The sequence below is a fragment of the Protopterus annectens genome, chromosome 2.part0, assembly GCF_019279795.1.
Source record: "Protopterus annectens isolate FY-2018-M chromosome 2.part0, PAN1.0, whole genome shotgun sequence".
NCBI lineage: Eukaryota > Metazoa > Chordata > Ceratodontiformes > Protopteridae > Protopterus > Protopterus annectens.
In genome coordinates, this window is record NC_056728.1 from 1,940,302,510 (window position 1) to 1,940,321,580 (window position 19,071).

Below are 19,071 nucleotides of genomic sequence, written 5' to 3' on the forward strand. Positions count from 1 at the left end.
GGTTGAATAGGGTGGCTATGGGGCAGCAAGTTCCTGCCTGAGTTCATGTAGGATGCAGACTGGAATGTTATCGCGTCCATGGAGGCTGTATTTTTTTGCCTTTGAGAGAGGAATGATGACCTCTTCCCTAGATATAAGGAGAAGGGGGCAGGTCCTGGGGATGTCCTGATTTACTGATCGGGGGGACAGAGTGGTAAAGATTTTGCTGAATCTGTCAGCCAGCAAGTTTGCTATATCTATGACATTTGTATATGTGGTGTGCTTGACCACCAGTTCTAAACAGATCTTGGTGCTTCCTTTGAGATTGTGGACATATGTGAAGAAGGCCTTATGGGTGTCTCTGGTAGATGTGGCCAATTTGGACTCAATGTTTGCTTTGGATGATTTCACTATTGCTCTTATTTGCTTGTTCAGGCTAAGGAGACATTGCTTCCAATTGTGCACCTGCTCCTTCTTGGTCTTAGACAGCAATGTTTTCCTTTTGTTATACAATTTATTTATTGCAGATGTCCATCAGACAGGTTTACTCTTCCTTGTGGAGGATGATTTAGTCCTATCGGGTATTTCTGATTCCATGCATCTATATAAATGCTTATATAGTGCTTTGGTGTAGTTTTGGATATTGGTGCCCTTCCTACAGAGGAAGAGAGAACTGGGAAGCTGTTTATACTATGCCTCAGTAGGCTGTAATCAGCTTTGGAGAAGTTTTTATCTGTGATCCTAACTAGGAGGGGGGGGGGTTGGGGAGATGGTGACTTTGAAAGTGACCAGTTTATGGTCGGATCTTACCAGGAAGGATGATACTATAGGGATGCTGCAGTGGTTACTCATGTTGGTTCATACCAAGTCCAAGATATTGTCACCTCTTGTGGGGGTATCCACTAGCTGTTCCAAGGCATTTGCATTGACAAAATCAAGGACTCTCTGGACATTTGTGTTCTGGTATGAATAGGTCTTCCAATTTATGTTTGGGAAGTTAGTCGCCCATGATCAGGGTAAAGGGTTGAATCTTGATAGATTCGAACAGGTCCAAATAGGCGGATCAGGTATTTTGAGTCAGATTTGGGGGCCGTTAGCTAGCTATGATTTGAATAGGGATCCTGTCAATGGTTAACTGTACATGGAGTGTCTCCTGTGCATCATTCTGTTTGACCAGCCTGGAGGTGTGTATGTCTTTAATGTATATTGAAACTCCACCTCCTTTGGCTTTACTGCTCACAGTTTGGGGTCGGAATGTATGATAGGAAGGATAACCAGGTAAGGCTGGGGTGCTCTCCACAGCTTTGAACCAGGTTTCTGTGACTGCACATATGTCAGCATTTTCCAGGATTAGGAATGCTTGCAATGAGTGCAGTTTCATGTTTTGACTCCTAGCGTTTAGCAGCATGACCTTTAATTTGTGTTTTGTTGAAATGTTTATTTTGGTAGTTTTAACCTCATCACTTTTCCTAAAAAAGGCACTATACGGGAGGAAAGAGCCTTTGCCAGTAGCCTGAAGCCCAGGTGAGACAGATGCAGGCCATCTCTGGCAAAGTATCTCCATTTCTTAATTATGTGTACCAGTTGCTTGTTTGAATTTCATTGCTTTTTTTAAGTGGCTTGTAAAGAAAAAAACACTCTAATAAAAGTTAAACTGAGATGAGTTGAGAATATCTGACTTGCTAGATTGCAGAAATGCAAAGTTTGCATTTACGTCTTTGATTACCTAGCAGAAAATTAAAACAAAGTGACAAATTACTATTCTCTTTGATAATTATGATATGTAGTCTGATTCTTTGAAATGTTCAGCTGAAAGACCTGCTGTTTTAAATATTTCCTCTGTTTACAGCTGTGACATGCCCTGGCACTGAGAGTCAGTTATCCGAACACGTTACCTGGCGGCTCATATCTGGGTCACTGTATGAATATGGAGCTAAAGTACTTCTTGGATGTCATCCTGGCTTTTATTTGGAAGGTCCGAGGTACATGCAGTGCACTAGCAATGCTACATGGAGTGGAGGAGATGAGAAGCCCATCTGCAAGGGTAACAATCATCTCTTTTTTCTGCTTCTCAGATTACTACGCAATTTATGCAAACAATAATGGCATTAAGAAACTGTAATTAAAGGACATTGTAAAACCATGGATCCATAACTGAGTTCTATTCTTACTCCTAGCTGTGGTCTTACTTTATTAAGCTTAATGTTGCCTTAGAACAAAGAGCTTTAATGTTTCTGTCCAGCAGTGTGGCTGTGAGCCTAAAAACATGATGATGATGATGATAAGGATGATGATGATGATGATGATGATACTATTACTACTTATAATAATAATTAGAGAGCCTTTTGCATAAGATAAAAAATAGGAACAGACAATATATACCTAAATGCCAGATATGTACTGCACAACAGTGGAAGGATAAATGAAACCTACATTACCTCACAGAATATCTCACTTGTTGATTAAATAGAAAATGTTACTCACTGTCAGTATTAATCTGTTCCATTTGGTGAGTACTGAATTCATCACAGAAAGTTATGAATACAAATTACACTTGTTTCCCTTTAAAAGGATATGTGTACAGTAATGATTTCAGGACAAGCATTTATACCAGCAAGGGTTATCTTGTCTGTCTTTTTATCTATCTATTTATCTGCCTGTCTGTCTCTGTCTGTGTATCTATCTGTTTAGGACACTGGTATTTATTGACTTATATCTAGCAAGAGATGTAAATAACATAACCATAAGTAACATATTTAATCAAAAATCTGTGTGTTACATGTATATGTATATGAGCCTTAACTGTGTGGCTCTAAAATATCACTTCAAATCAGGTAATCCTAAACATCCTTGTCATATTAGAAGGATAAACATATCCTACTTAACTCTTGTCCTTTTCCCCTGCCAGATAAATGAATTCAATTCTTTATAAATTATTCTCCACAACCTCTCATCTGGTTAATAAGAATATGCCTGACCTGTGTATAAAATTAAATGGACTAAAGATATTTTCATTGCTTGTATCTTACTGTCCACATCCATAAACAAGAGCTTCCAGTTTCTGAGTTTTTGTATTATCTTTTGTTTAGTCTCTTCCCACATATCTTTAGCTGCCATAGCAGTATACCCTAAATACTTCACCTTATCCTGTCCCCATTAATATGGGTGTTGCTGAGCCATTTTGTGTGTGGGTGCCTAATTTATGCCTATAGCCTTTATCTTATCTTCATGACTTTTTTATCTCAAAAAGACATGAAGTTGTCTCAAAATGTCCCACAGCACTGCAATGTCCTTTTCTGGATTTATCTGGCACAAAATAATATCTGCAAATAAAGCCAACTTTTCTTGATTATCATACCAGTTATACGCTTATGTTTTTGACTGCCTTCTTTTCTTTACCATGCACTCTATATATAAAGCAAATAACAAAGGGGAAAGAAGACACCTTAGCCCTAGTTCCTCTGTTCATACACAACTTAAAAGAGAGGGATCCTCCCACTTTAATTCTTGCCTTCAATTAACCTTATTATTCCATCAGGGAATACAAGTGTTTCCATTGCCCTACTCATAAAATCCGACTCAAATGCTTTTCTGTATCAAGGCCCACCAACAGAAGTGTATTTTATTACATTCTGTTGGATCATCATTGTTCTATTAATGATGTCAAATGTTTGCCTCACCTCAAAAAAACTACATTGATCCCTATCTATGACTCTTGGGAAAAGCTTTGCCTTTCTGTAAGGTAGTATAGACATAAACACTTTATAATTGTGGTGTATAATAGAAATGCGTCTGTATGAAGCTGGGTCTGAGGGGTCTTTATGGTCCTTAGATAATGCAGGCATCATAGTTTTCCTCCAAAATTAACAAAATAAATCCAGATAAACCACTACTTCAAGAAGTTAAATCTACAAAATGAGAAGTGATAGCACAGCAAAATATAATTGTTTGAAACCCATAAACACTTAAAAACACATAAATTAAAAGGAGATGAGCACTTTTAACTTTTGGCCTTCTTCAGATCTGATTTACTGTTGTCAAGTACTCATTTAAATATTACAACTATCGAATAAAATCCTTGCTTCACTACTACGATGCACATAGAGTTATAATGACTCTGTTCAAAGTCACAAGTTCAACTAGACAATCATATAAGTGAAAAGGAGGGGGTTTGCCCAATCAATGTCATTGGCTCAGCCGATGCCTCTTTAGGATATGTTTCATTTGTAGCCCACTCCCCTTATATAACTGTTAAACAAAATCTTCTAGATCTTTAGCATTTTCTTCCCACCTGACTTACAGACTTCCACAGGAATATCATCTGTTACTGTAGATATTCATAGGTTCATAGGTTCATAGGTTGGTACTAGGCTATCAGCCCTAGGGCCTATACAAGCCTAGCCATAACAATTCCCTGGCTATTTCTTCCCACATTATTTACTTTCCTGGACCCCTGTCTAGCAGGGCGACTGACGTGATCCCTGGGGTGAATTTCCTTTCTCCCATCCAATCGTCAAGGTTCCTGTTGAAGAGGTCTAAAGAGGCACTCTGCTTGACATGTATGGGCAATCTATTCCAGAGTCTGGGGAGTCTCTGGGTCAGGAACCTATCCCTCCAACATGTTTTGTTTATTGTGATGACAAGGTTTAGATCCCTGGAGCGTGTAGCTCTGAGGGATTGAGATTTCTTTAAGTGTAGCATGTCCAACAGCTCTGGGTTTGACATGGCCTTGTATGTTAAGCAGAGATCGCCTCTGAGTAGACGATATGCGACAGAGTATAGCTGGAGTTTTTTAAGGTGGTCAGCATAAAGATTGATTATACATCACCATATTTATCATATCTCCTCATCTTAGCTGTTAGTTGTTGAGGCATATCTACCTCTAACTTTGACATAATTACATCTTTTATAACTATTTCCACGTGTCCCTTTTCTCATTTTTCACATTTCTCTGCTTTATATAATTTTTTATAAAATTTCTGAAATACCTCTAAAACCTCAACAGGATCTCTAGTTATTTTTCTTGTTTTAGGCTCTGTAAGTTTGGTAACAACCCTTTCTACTTTCTGCTGTCTAAGTCATTATGCTAAAATTTTGGGGCTAGACTAGATAGAAAATACATTTTGCAGGAATGTTTTTTTATTTAATTGAAAGCTTCAACACACATCCAATAGCTATTTCAGAGTACCAATAAAAACTAAGATAAAAGTGCTGGGTAAAAAAGTAACTGTTAGACAAAGTTATACATGAGTTCTTAAATATGGATTATACAAATAGTTTATTAATTGAAACAAAAGCAGAAATTATTAGGAGGAGAAGAACACCAAGTTTAGTCCCATTTTAGTAATGTGTACAAAGAGAACCACCACACAAAGGAGCAGAGTACAAGGCATGCCGAGTCAAAATTTGGCTATGGTTATAAGTTATAACAGAAAAACACCTTTAGTCAGTAGGATTGTCAAAATACTTGAAACTTGACTATCACCCAGGAGCTTAAATGGAAACTGGGTGATTTTCCTCTGCTTGCTTTCAATAAAGGAACAAAAATAGTAAGGACTATTTAGAAAGTAATAAGGACAAACGTTGAACAAACACATCAGGAGGAAGATGGCAACATGAACAAACACATCACGAGGAAGATGGCAACATGTGGAAAATGTAAACATGCTAGATATGTGAACAATGGCCCTTATGTACGTGTAGATGGACTTGATAGAAGTATTGGTTGCTCAGGATCTTATAATTGTGACTCTACTAGTGTGGTGTATTTAGCCACATGTGTGTTCTTCCCAGCTTATATTATGTAGTAAAAACTACAAGACATCAAGGCAGGATTTATGAACACCTGTATGGCGTAAGCCAGGGAAATCCATCAATGCTTTATACAGGCACACTATCAAGTGTGATGTATTTAAAAACTTTTTATTCTTTAGTACAGATAGAGTCAATGAATGTGAAAGAGGAGTGGACACAGATCATTTTTTTAGAATACAAAGAATTAATTTGAGAGTTAAGGCTTAATGTAAGTGTAGAACTGGGCTTGAATGGATATATTTCCATTTAAAGTTTATTGAAATAAAGGAATACATTTGTGATGCACATACTCGTGCTTACCTATGTTTAGTTTTATTTTATATATTATACATTTTAGTATATATACATATTTTTACACACACATTTTTAGACTCAAAGCTGTGGTTAGTGACATAAGTACTTACACATGTTGTTGTATCTTTCAGCTTTTCCTGGTTAGGGGTCACCACAGCAGAACTCCGGTCTGCTAATGATTGGCAGTAGATTTTTACGTGCCGAGTTGCCGGCTCTGACGCACAACCTTCAACGAAGGTACGCCCATTCACACATGTCTCCACACAGAAGATGCTCTAGCTGAGAATCGAACAGGACAATGTCTTACTGTGAGGTGACAACACTACCGCAGCACCACCACCACAGTTAGATTCACAAATAAATACCTGCATTTTTAAGCATATTAATGCTTAAGGTTGCATCCAAGAATTATTTTTTATGGCATTTAAGAAAAGAGGCATTGTTTTAATTTTTAATATTTAATGCCTGAATTGATTTTTTATGTATTTACTATGTATTTTTGATGGTTGTTGAGTAAATGCTACAGGGTGGTTATTAAATCCATCAGTCTTTTCACAGTCCTTTTGCATTTTTAACTAACTATTGATTTGGTTGGATTTATTAACAACATAAAGAAAGTTATTGTTTAACTCTGAAGAAGTTCCTTAATTGTTTGGGATGAAAGTGCTAAGTTATTAAAACTTTTGACATTTTTCCAGCTGTCTGATGTTAATTTGAGTTTGTAGTGTTTTTTTCTTATATTCTTTTGTATTTGATAAAACCAGAAAAACACATATCAGTGGTGTGCAACATTTTGAGACAGTTTCAGGTATTTCAGGATATAAAATTAATGAAGACCAAACAAAGGTTATAGCTGTAAATTATCTACCCATACATGACTTGGTTCAGCAATGCTCTTATGGGAACACCATAAGAAATATTTAAGAGTATACATTACATAGACTCCTGCTATGGAAGTTAAGGATATGTGGGAAGAAACTAAGAAAAAGATAATACAAAAACTGAGAAACTGGAAGCTCTTGTTTATGGATATGGATAGTGAGATACAAGCAGTGAAAATATTTTTAGTCTCTTTAGTTTTATATACAGGTTAGGCATATTTTTACCAACCACGGGGAGAGTTCTAGACAATAATTAATAAAGAGTTGAAGGCATTTATCTGTGAAAGAAAGATGACAAGGGTTAAATGGGATAAATGTATTGTCCCAATAGAACAATGTGGTTTAGGATTACCTGACTTTAAGGGTTATTTTAAAGCTACAAAGTTAAGGCTGTTATACATAACACATGTAGAAGGTTATAATTCAAAGTGGAAAGGCATAATAATGAAGTAGGTGGGGCATTCAAGAAATAAGGAAAGAGCCATTTTGGATGGTGAACTTTAGGGAGAATAATAACCGCCATACAGAATATAATATTCATAAAGTTGCAGAAAGTATTCTAAGATCTAATACAACACATGAATAGAGAACACATATGTTGCCAATAGGGGTGACTGTGAGTAGGTGTACAGAGAATAGGCAAGAGGTGGGTAGAATTTATTGGAGAAACCTGGCAAAAGAGCCTAGGTATTGGGAGCCAAAAACTGTAGAGGGAAAAGGTAATAGAGTAGGTTGAGGCCAAGGAAAAAAGTTTGGAATGCAGGTATGAGACTGCTTTCCTATCAGGGATTGATACCAGAGTATATGCACAGGAAAGGGATAGGGGAGTCCTAAGTGAATGACCTGCTCTGATAGAGCTTTTAGTCAAATTTAGGACAGAATCTGCTGTTAAAAAGCGGATTAGTAGTGGGGCATATAACATAATGCATAATTATAAGAATAATTCAGAACACATTAAAAAGATTGGGAAGAAAGACTTAAAAAGCAATTTTCAGAAGAACAATGGGGCTGCTAAGTATGCAATAAAGTTCAGAAGATTTAGGATTCTTGCTTTGAAGTATCTACATAAGTGTTTGTATACTCCATGCAGACTTCAAATAATTTTTCTTCAGGTAGATAGCTAATGTTGATGGTGTGCTGGGGAAGAAAGAGATAACTGGGAATATGTTTTTGGGAGTATAATGAGCTGGCAGATTTAAAAATAAAAAATCCCTGCAGAGTACTCTGTCTGAGATATCAGGAGAGTAAATTGATGTTACTAAGAAAATAATTATTTTGAGCTGCGACACAGGATCTGAATTGTGTAGACATAGTAAGGCCATAATAAGTTGAATTTTGTTGGCTGGCTAAAAAAATCATTCACTAGAAAATGGAAATCAAGATATAAATTAACAGTATTTGAAGTATTGAATATTGTAAAAGAGATTAAAGAACTGGAAGAGGGATAATTAGAAAAGTGAGGGTACAAATCACATATAAACAAATCGAAATTATGGGAAAAATACATGCAGAATAATGTTCAGCTGGAGGAGAAGGAGGACGAGTGAGGTTTAAGGGAATGCAGAAACTGAGTTATTTATATAATATTGGTCTGAAAGTCAGGTGTTAAAAAGAAAACTTGTAATGAATAATGTCTGTAAATTAAAAAATGCTAATATGACTTTTTTATATCAATGTATGTGTGTCTGTGTCTTAAATGATATTTTTATAGAGGTAACAAAAAATATCAACAGAATTGACCCACATCTGACTGGAAGCTCTTGTTTATGGATACGGATATTAAGATACAAGGACTGAAAATGTCTTTAATTAAGTTGTAGACAGTAATTACTAAAGGGTTGACAGAAATTATTTGGAAGGGGAAGAGGGCAAGACTTAAGTGGGATAAGATGATCCTTCTGACAGAACAAAGTGGTTTAGGATTATCTGATTTGAGGATATTTTAGAGTTAGACAGTTAAGGCTCATATATATATAACACAATCAGAAAGTTTCAATTCAATTTGCAAAGGGATGATAATAAAGGAGAGGCGAAATTCAAGAAATAAGGAGGGAGCAGAATTTCAGATGTTGATCCTTAAAGAGTATAACAATAAAGTGCCTTTCAGAATATGTATTCATAAAGTAGCAAAAAGTATTCTAAGAACCAAGTCAATACAGGAATGGAGAAATGAAATTTTGCCAATAAGGATGACTGGAAGCAGGGGTACAGAGAATGAGTGAGATGGTGCTGGAAAACTGGCAAAGGAACCATGGTATTATGAGCAAATAACTAGAGAGAGAAAGGTAATAGAATAGGATGAGGCCAAGAAGACATTTGGACTGCAGACTTAGGGGACTGGTATCAGAGTATAGGCAAAGAGAAAGGGCTAGGGGAATCCTAAGTGAAAGTCCTGCTCTGGTAGAGTTATTATTTGAATCTAAAACAGAAGCTGCTGTTAAAAAGGGATCATTAATAGGGCATGTATGATATCGCACAATAACTTTAAGAATCAATCAGAGGATATTAGAAAAGATTCAGGAGAGAGATTGGATAAGCAATTTATAAAGACACAAGGAGAGGACATACATATGGGTCCCACGTCTACAAAAACATCTAAAACCTGTAGGAGTTGTATATTTTGTAGCCTAAGCAGACTTCAAAGAATTTTTTCTCAGGTCCATGGTAAATACTGGAGGTGTGATGGAGAAGAAAAATGTAACTGGGAATATATATTTTGGGAGTGTAATGAGATGGCGAATTTTAAAAATTCCCATAAGAGTACTCTGTCAGAAATATCAGATGAGCAAGTGGGTGAAACTAAGGAAATGCTTCTTTTGAGTTTTAACACAGAATCTGAATTGCCTAGACATAGTAAGGCCTTGTTAAGTTTAATTCTGGTAGCTGCAAAAAAAAAAAACAAGTACTAGAAAAAGGAAATGAAAGTCTAAACCAGCTGTATATGAAGTACTGAATATTGTAATAGAGATAAAATAACAGGAAGTGGGATCGTTAGAAAAGGGAATGAGCAAATTGCATAGAAAGGAATGGGAATTGTGGGAATGATACATACAGAATAATCTTGAGGAGGAGGAGGAGGGAGGTTTAAAGGAAGGCAGGAACAGAGCAATTCATATAATGCTGAACAGATGATAATTATAAAAAAAGAACATATGTGTTGTATAATTTATATAATAGAAATGTGTTAATGTTTATTTTGTTTTATACTTATATATGTTTGTCTAAGTTTTAAATGATAATTTAATAAAGGTATTAGAAAAATCTAACCACACCCAAAGCCAATGTTTTTTTTTATTTTTGCAATGAAGCAAGACCCCGTACTACCAATCTGAGTGTGTGTGTGTGTGTGTGTGTCTGTGTGGGGGGGAGGGTTGTATCCCCCAAACCCTTGATAATCATATATAACAACCCCGAGATCACTAAACAGTAGGGAAAGGGCATAAATACTTCCACAATAAAACTTCAGTTTTGTTGCTGTTTTGTGTTTAGTTCATTAGAGATGTTTTTTAGTTTATAGATATTTTTCCGTCAATATTTTTCCTATTAATTTTATGCTATTCAGATCATTTTAACTAATCCCATATATATCTATATAGATTGCATGGCTCACAGTGACTTGGATTTCTTTAGGTGGAGCATGTCCATCAGTTCTGAGTTGGACATGGCTTTGTAAGTCAGGCAGAGATCACCTCTGAGTAAGCGATATGCCACTGAGTACAGCCGGAGTTTTTTCAGTTGGGCTGCATAGGACATATGTTTGAGACCAGTAATCCACTTGGTAAGGTACTTTTGTGGTCTTTCCAGCTGTTGGAAGTGTCTTGTGAGGTACATTCCAAATGGGGCATTGTACTCTATGACGGGTCTGATGAGTGACGAGTAGAGGCGCACTATAACCTCTTTGTTTCTAGATGTGAACCCTTTACTAATTAGATGGGCCACATAGAAGGATTTCCTAACTACTTTGGCAATATGATTGTCAAAGGAGAGATTACTATCTACCTGGGTCCCCAGATCTCTTATTACCTCTTCTGTATTAAGTGGGCTGCCACCTGTGTAGTAATTTGTGGGTGTTTTGCTTTTCCCAAACGGGATGACTATGCATTTTTTGGCATTTAACTTGAGGCCATGACTTAGACACCAGATGTCCGTCTCAGTAAGGCCGTTTGGAGGATGTCCATGTCAGCCGGAGTGTCAATTATGGCTCCCAGTTTGCAGTCTTTGGTGAACTTGGTTAGCCATAGTCCTCCTATGTTTGCCTGTACTTCTGAGAAGTATATGCTGAACAGTAGGGGTCCCAGGACCGAGCCTTGCGGGACACCACTTGTGACTGGTTTTAAGTTGGACCTGGAGCCCGCTATTCTTACAGTGTGAGTTCTGTCTGTGAATCAGTTGGCAACCCATCTCATGATGTAGTGGTTTATGTTCAGGCTGGTGAGTTTTTCTGTAATACCCGAGTGGGGAATGGTGTCAAAAGCCTTGGCGAGGTCAAGGTAGGCTGTGTGAACCACCTTTCCTTCTTCTATGGCCTTGGTGACTGTCTTGAAGAAGTCAACCAGGTTTAGTAAGCATGATCTGCCCTTAACAAAGCCAAACTGGGTCGGGTCAAGTGTTTGGAGGTTCCCAATGTCTTTGTTAATGAGTTCCATGATGATGCGCTCCATAGCCTTGCAGACCTGTCTAGTCAGGCTTATGGGGCGATAGTTACCAGGGTCAGTTGTGGCCCCTCCTTTGTGGAGAGGAATAACCTTTGCTGTGCACCATTCTATGGGCACGTAGCCTGTGGAGAGGCTGAGGTTGAACAGTGTGTTTAGGTGGGGGGTTAGTTCATTCTGTAGTTCGTGCAAGATGCAGCCTGGGACACCATCCGGTCCCATTGATGCTGTGTTTTTGGCTTTTGAAAGGGCTGTTTTCACCTGTGCATCTGTGATTTTTGGGGCACTACACTTTTCCAGTATTGTTGTGGGCCCTTTTGGAGGTGAGAGGGGGGTGAAGTTTGCACTGAATCTATCTGCCAGGATGTTGGCAATATCAGTAGGTTCAGTATATTTTGTGCTATTTTGCACTAGTTCAGTGCATATCTGCGAGTTGCGACTTAGATACTTAACATAGCTAAAGAAGGCTTTGTGGTTATCTTTTGAATCCTTGGCTATTTTTCTTTCAAAGTTTGCCTTGGATGATTTCATGAGGGACCTCAGTTTCTTACTGATACTGATCAGGGATGTCTTTCCTTCTTGGGATTTGCTTTTTTTTCTGAACTAGTTTCCTCCTTCTATTGTATAGCCTGTTTATTGCAGGGGTCCAACAAACTGGTTTCCTTCTCTTAGAGGAGTGAGACTTGGTTTTGCTAGGGATAGCATGATCCATGCATCCTTGTAGGTGCTCAAAGAGTGCATTTGTAAAGGTTTCTGCATCTTGGGCAACATTATCCTTTAGCGTGGGGGCTGTGAAACTTACCACCTCTGTCTTAAGTAAGGTGAAGTTTGCTTTAGAAAAATTTTTTAGTGCAGTGATGAACTGTTCCCTGGTAATAGTTGGGGATTTATGTTATGTGGTATGTCTTTTGGAATATTGGTAGAAGTTGGGGGAAAAAGTTGAGCTGAACTTGTCAGACAAAAGATTGGCAATGCCCTCCAGTGTGGTTGATACCTTTTATATCAAGTTCTGTGTATTGTGTTTCCTCTGAGGTTATGGACATAGCTGTATAAAGATTTGTGGTTGTCCTTTGCCTGAGATGATATTTTTCTCTTCAAATTTAGCCTTTGAACTATTAAACCTCTTAGCTGTCTGTTTAGATTGGTAGGGGGGCTTTTAGTATGATTCTCTTTGTTCCTCCTACTCTTGGACAAGATTTTTTTTCTTTTGTTTTATAATGAATTGATATTGTGAATCAGCCAGGGTGACTTGTCTTTTTAGTTTCTCTTATTCTTAATACAAGTGAGTACAGCTCATGCTATTACCACTTTCAATATATGTACATAGATTTTGGAAATAGCTTTGTGTTTTCTGCGGTGTTTACTGGGTTTGGGGTGGTTGGAATTTAGTAGTAGAACGAAATTAGTCTTGGAATAGTTTCTAAAGGTTTTTGGTTTCGCTGGATCAATGGATTTAAGTTTTATTTCCAGTAATACTGTCTTATGGTCAGATTGATGAATGAACATATTATATTGGGTGAGGAACATTGTCAACCCCCTACCCCCGCCCCATGTTCGTGGGCAAAAGGTCAAGGATCTTTGTACTCCTGGTAGGAGAATGGACCAACTGTTCCAGGATGTTGATATTACCAAAGTTTAGCAAATGCTGGGCTTTGTGACTAGGATGTTAACTTGATTTCACTCCAGGATGTTAACTTGATTTCACTTCTTACTCATCACAGTTCATCTGACTATTAGTCATGGTGTGCCATAAGGGCATCTTCCTGTATCACTGGTAACCTGGGTTTGAGTAGGGACCAGGGCTATAAAGGACTTGCTGAAGAGTAGAAGGAAGTAAAAATAACACCTGCATGTTTCCCCTAGGGAAAAAAAGTTCTGTCTCTACAACAGTGATCCTAGTAAACAATATGCTGTAGATGAACAATCCAAATTCTGGAACCATTACCTTTGCATAGTCAGAGTATAAAGAGACACTGTTTTTGTATTTGTAATATGACATTTGTACTTGTACCTGTTAAAGAAGATTGTCTAAGTCCAAAGAGAGGAATATCCCTGCATAAAGTTGTAGCTGATCCTCCATCTGCAAAGACTCACATCTGTAAAAAATAAATGGGGGGTAATAATCACTAAGTAATCTTTAGATGGCTAACATTTTAGAGCAACTGTGGTTAAAAGAAAAAAAACAAAGAGGTAACTATGCCATTCATTTCATTTTCTCAACCTATACAATGCTTTTACTCATATCCATCCTTCAGATGAGATGTCAAACTGAGTTCCCTCGAGTAGATGGTAGCTCAGGTGGCTGTTAAGAAGACTGCAACACCTATCAAAAAGGAGACGTTCCATGATATTGTGGCCAACTTTTTCCTTAGTAGTATAAATACCACCTCAGGTCACCCCTGAAAAGATGCAGCTGGCCTAGTGGGACTAACCCAGTCAACAGAGAATAAACAGATTCCTTCATTTTTTAGATCCTTTTTGATCATAATGTAGTTTGCTATGCTATTGCAATAGGCAATGAATAGTCACATTCAGCTATGAAGTCACTTTCATTTGTTAAAACAGATGAATGTCAAGCTCTGTTTTTGTTTTACTTCAATCGCTTGTCTGTGTACTTAATAAAGGATTTTCGAATGGAAACAGACTACCTGCCTTGCTTGGATTACTTTCAAATATTTAGTAATTCAGTACAGTTATATATTTGTTATTATTTTTTTTTTTACTTAAGATGAATTTGTTTGCTACTTCTACTACTATTGTCTGATCTGATTAATATACAGTGATTCACTAGAGATATATGGACTGAAAATCTTTCACACAGAGAAGTTTCTTACACTCTTTTGTTTTTGACACACTATAATTGTTTAGTGGGTTGTTTTGAGACTTCGGGGATACCACGGAGAGTACTTGTTTTTTTTTTTATATCTGTATATACATATACCTATATATATATATATATATATATATATATATATATATATATATATATATATATATATATATATATATACATATACACACACACATATATATATATATATATATATATATATATATATATATATATATATATATATATTTATGCTCTTTTCTCCACTGTAGTGCAATCTCGGAGTTGGTATATTTAGGTGGGGTGTGGGGGGGTGAGTCCCCCACTTCAGTGGGTTTAATTTGCTTTAGATATAGTTTTACGTATCGGTGGCCAAGTTGTTAGTTTCCCGGAGGGGAAATACACCATTCCAGGAGTTCGTCTTTTAAATTTTCACTGATGTCATCTCACTGTTATGTGAGTTGGTGATGTGTTAATTCAGTGTTATGACATTGATCCATAAATATATATATATAGATAGATACATATGGATGCTGGGCACTGAATCAAACAGACAGTGCCCAGACACCCACTACAGTGACTCCATTTGGTTCGCATGACAGGTGGTCAAAAGGTGTGAGAGATTGATAATCACCAAGTAGGTGAAAATGTCCTTTTCTCCAGGGGATTGTGCAATCATGGAATCAGTATATGTGATTAGTATGGGCTGTAGAGGGTACAACGATCACATGGAGGGTGTTGGGGTGCCTGCACCCCCTGCTGCAGAAACACTTGCTATTGGTTTAGTCCACTCTGCAGAGTATGCAGAGAACATGACCATATTTGTTACTTCAAAATTATGATGTCTATCTACTGGGTATCGGGACACTGTCTGTTCGATTAGGTGCCCTAAACCATTATATGGTTCTGCTGTAAATGAGCAAACTAATTTAATGTTGAAATGAAAACACAGACAACGTTCAAATATACGCAATAACAGAAACAAAAAATATCAAATGAAAAATATCAATAATGGAAAACTATTTTCATTGCCAATAATAATGGAAAACTATTTTCATTGCCAATATTAACACTGAAACTCCCCCCAACACCACCCTGAAATTCATCTGCACTTGCTTGCATCACTTAGTAATGGGTGCTGACCTTAAACCTAACCCTAACACTGCCCTCAACCCTAACCCGATCTGTGCAATTTGCATTAAACCACATGCCCTACATTTGTTGAAGAGATGACATTTGACAAAATGCAAATTACCCTTAAAAATCCTGAGATGACAAGTGCAAACCAGGAAATACCGAACCGAGTAAATTTACCTAGGGGAAGTAAACACTTGTCCAACACAACACTAAGACACACTGCACTATTTAAAATACACATAGGTGGGGGGCTATGTCCCCTACACCACCCTATCTATGTGTAGAAACTCCAGGATTGCACTACAGTGGAGAAAGGTCATATGTCCTCATGTTGGGTAAGTGTTTACTTGCCCAGGGTAAACCTATGTGATTCGGTATTTCCCGATTCGCAGTTGCTTTCTTGGAATTTTTGTCTTGGTGTTGATGAGATTTTGGGAATACGAAGTAGACCCCTATATGCATACATACACACATATATATATATATATATATATATATATATACATATATATATATATATATATATATATATATTTATATATATTTATATATTTATATATATATATATATATATATATATATTTATATAACTATATATATATATATATATATATTTATATATATATATATATATATAGATATATATAAAAAGCGCTGGATATATAGATAGATCTACATGTATATATAAAACAATATGTTTGATACGTATGTTTCACTACAGTGAGTTTCTCTACAAAGCACAGATATGTATTTTTATATTTTTAAAACTAGATATTTTTACATTTATTAGAGTGAAGGTAAGGATCTGACATAAATATGAACAAGTATCCACAATCTGAACCTGTAGAGAAAAGGTTTTCAGGGGCACTGTGGAATTATTTTTATTAGAGAGTAATACATGACAGGAAAGTTCTTTCGTAAAAAGGGATAATGAAAACAAGTATGAAATAATTCAAGCATGCACGGTGGAGACAAACCCCAGGATTCAAGAAGCTCGGCAGAAGGATGGTTTTTGCCTTGCGCTGAGTGTCCTCATTACAGATGGTGCAGCAGTGCCATATGAATATGTATGAGGTTGTGCCGCCGCATCCTCGATGTGCACAGGAAACGTGTGCGATTGCAGGTGTCATGTACAAGTGCTCTACGGAAACGTAAACATGCCCCGACAGTTGCACAACCTACTATGTTTACTAGTAGAGCCCGCCTCTAATAGTAAGTCAGTAATTCAGTGTCCGTGGATACCGAAATGCTAACCATAAAAGAGTGTCCACGAACAGTGAAATAAAATCGAAGTAGTAAACACTCAAGCACATAATGGAATGTTGAGCCCCATACCTAGAACTTTCACAATTAGATTCCCCGTGTCCCTATTATACATTTGAATTGCTGCAATATCGAAGGTGTAAGCAAAGTATAGCATGTTTGCGTGTCGCTGCCCTCCGCCGAGCGTAGCTTACTTATCAAAAACATTCAAATAGAGAAAAACATGTGGAATCAACGTAAATGTCAATAGTGTAGTGTTTAGGGCATCTGCCTAACGAACAGGCATTCACGGTTCAAGCCCAACACTAGCACATATCATTTTCCATGTGGAATGAATGTCATTTTGCTGTAAAACTGACATAAGAGTATCGCATGAGATATTTAACTAAATATCATTCAATCAAAGTGGCACTGTCATAATGAATAAGGCACTAGCAAGCAGGTGTAAACACAAATAAGCAGCAGTAAACATATATAAGTACCAGTAAGCAAGTCTGAGTGCACTTGTGTGGGTCTAAGCAGTGCCCAGCATGGGAAATGTATATAAGTATGTACAGATATATAATATATATATATATATATATATATATATATACACACACACACACACACACACACACACACACACACACACACACACACACACACACACACACACACACACATACATATATATATATCTATGAAGAATGAATGACGTAACAATAAATCATACAAAAGGAATGAAAAGGGAATCAACACCAACCCCAGTATTATATAGTGCTGTCAGCGTATGTCATATCCAGCTGGCCAGGAGTGAGCAAAGCACTGCTACTCACACCACAGGCAGGATATTACCAGTGGGAGTAACATTGCTGATCTGCTATGTCTTCTTGTCTACCCTGGTGGGACTACCCAAAAATTGATAGAATGTTTGGCCATCCAGCCATTACACAAGCAAGGGCAGGTATGTTCAAGGACTAAATGGTGGGAGATCCTGAGAATACATGGGTTGGGACAACATACGTGTGGGGCCCCTAACGCTTGGTTGGGAGAGGGCAATGTGTGGAGGTGTCATGGCTGTGATAACAACTGGACAATGGATAGTATGCATGTATGTTGAACTCGGGTGGGGTGGAGGAATTATGGGTATGAAATTATGGATCCAGCCGTGCCAGGGTTGGATGGGCTCATTCTAATTGGATCACCTCATGGAGGACAGTGAGATTGTTATAAGTATATATACATACACACATGCAGACATCTATACGTAGAAGTACATTCTCTGTAACACATTCATTCCATTTGCAGACATAAATAACATGAATGTGCCCTTACAAACCTTGACAGTAGATAGAATAATAGGTTGTGCATAAGAGGGAAGGGGCAAAACTGCTAAAACGCAGAAGTGTGTACAATATCCCAAGTCAATGCTGTGCTGAAAAAACAAATGTGAGGACTTTCTCACACATGGACTCATTCCTGTGATTTGCCAGCTACGGCAACGCCAACTACTAAACCAGTCTATTTGTAAAGGAAATACGCCAAACACGTACATAATTAGGCTCTCATGTGTAATGTGGGCATTACCACATAGTCATACTTATTAATTTATTGTAGTGTCATGTTAACTGGAGTAAGGATGTAATAAAGTATAGAGTCTAATCTTGACATAAAGACATGCGTGTCCCATATGGGACAACATAAAAATTGTGAATAGTGTCCTTTTGGTCGCTCATGTCACCAATGTTTGTGGACTAAAAGTTTGGGAGTTCTGAGGATACGTGGAGTAAGTCAACCGATGGGGTGGGTCTACAGGAGTAGGGAGTGGCCAATGTGTAGTGGTGAGGATACAACGCAAATCCAGCTGGAGAATTTATGACTAAGGTGTTAGGGAGGCATTGGGTTGGGTGTTTGGGGAACAAGGAGTCATGGGTATATGGGTATATATGCAAATGAAGCAGCACAGCAATAGTGCATTGGTTAGAGCAACCGCCTAATGAACAGATATTCCCGTTCCGAATCCCACTGGATCATATAATATTTACCATTGGTAATCTGTACATGAACATATTAAGACATCTGTCCGCTGTATAACCTGCAAAATAACAATTAAAAGTGAAGAGTGAAATGTCAGTGTCATAATGAATAAGGCACTAGTAATAAGATTTAAGCATACATTAACACCAGTAAGCATGTGTAAGTGCGTTTGCACGGGGTATGCATTGTTTTACAGACATAC

General features: G+C 37.4%; 1 protein-coding gene across 1 annotated transcript in view; it reads left to right on the forward strand.

The window, feature by feature from the left end:
• Positions 1-19,071, forward strand: part of LOC122792903 (CUB and sushi domain-containing protein 1-like) — a 4,548,980-nt gene that overhangs the window by 3,232,944 nt on the left and 1,296,965 nt on the right. The window contains exon 40 of the mRNA XM_044060461.1: positions 1,829-2,023. Within this exon, the coding sequence (XP_043916396.1) occupies positions 1,829-2,023 (195 nt within the window). The remainder of the gene's footprint in view (positions 1-1,828; positions 2,024-19,071) is intronic.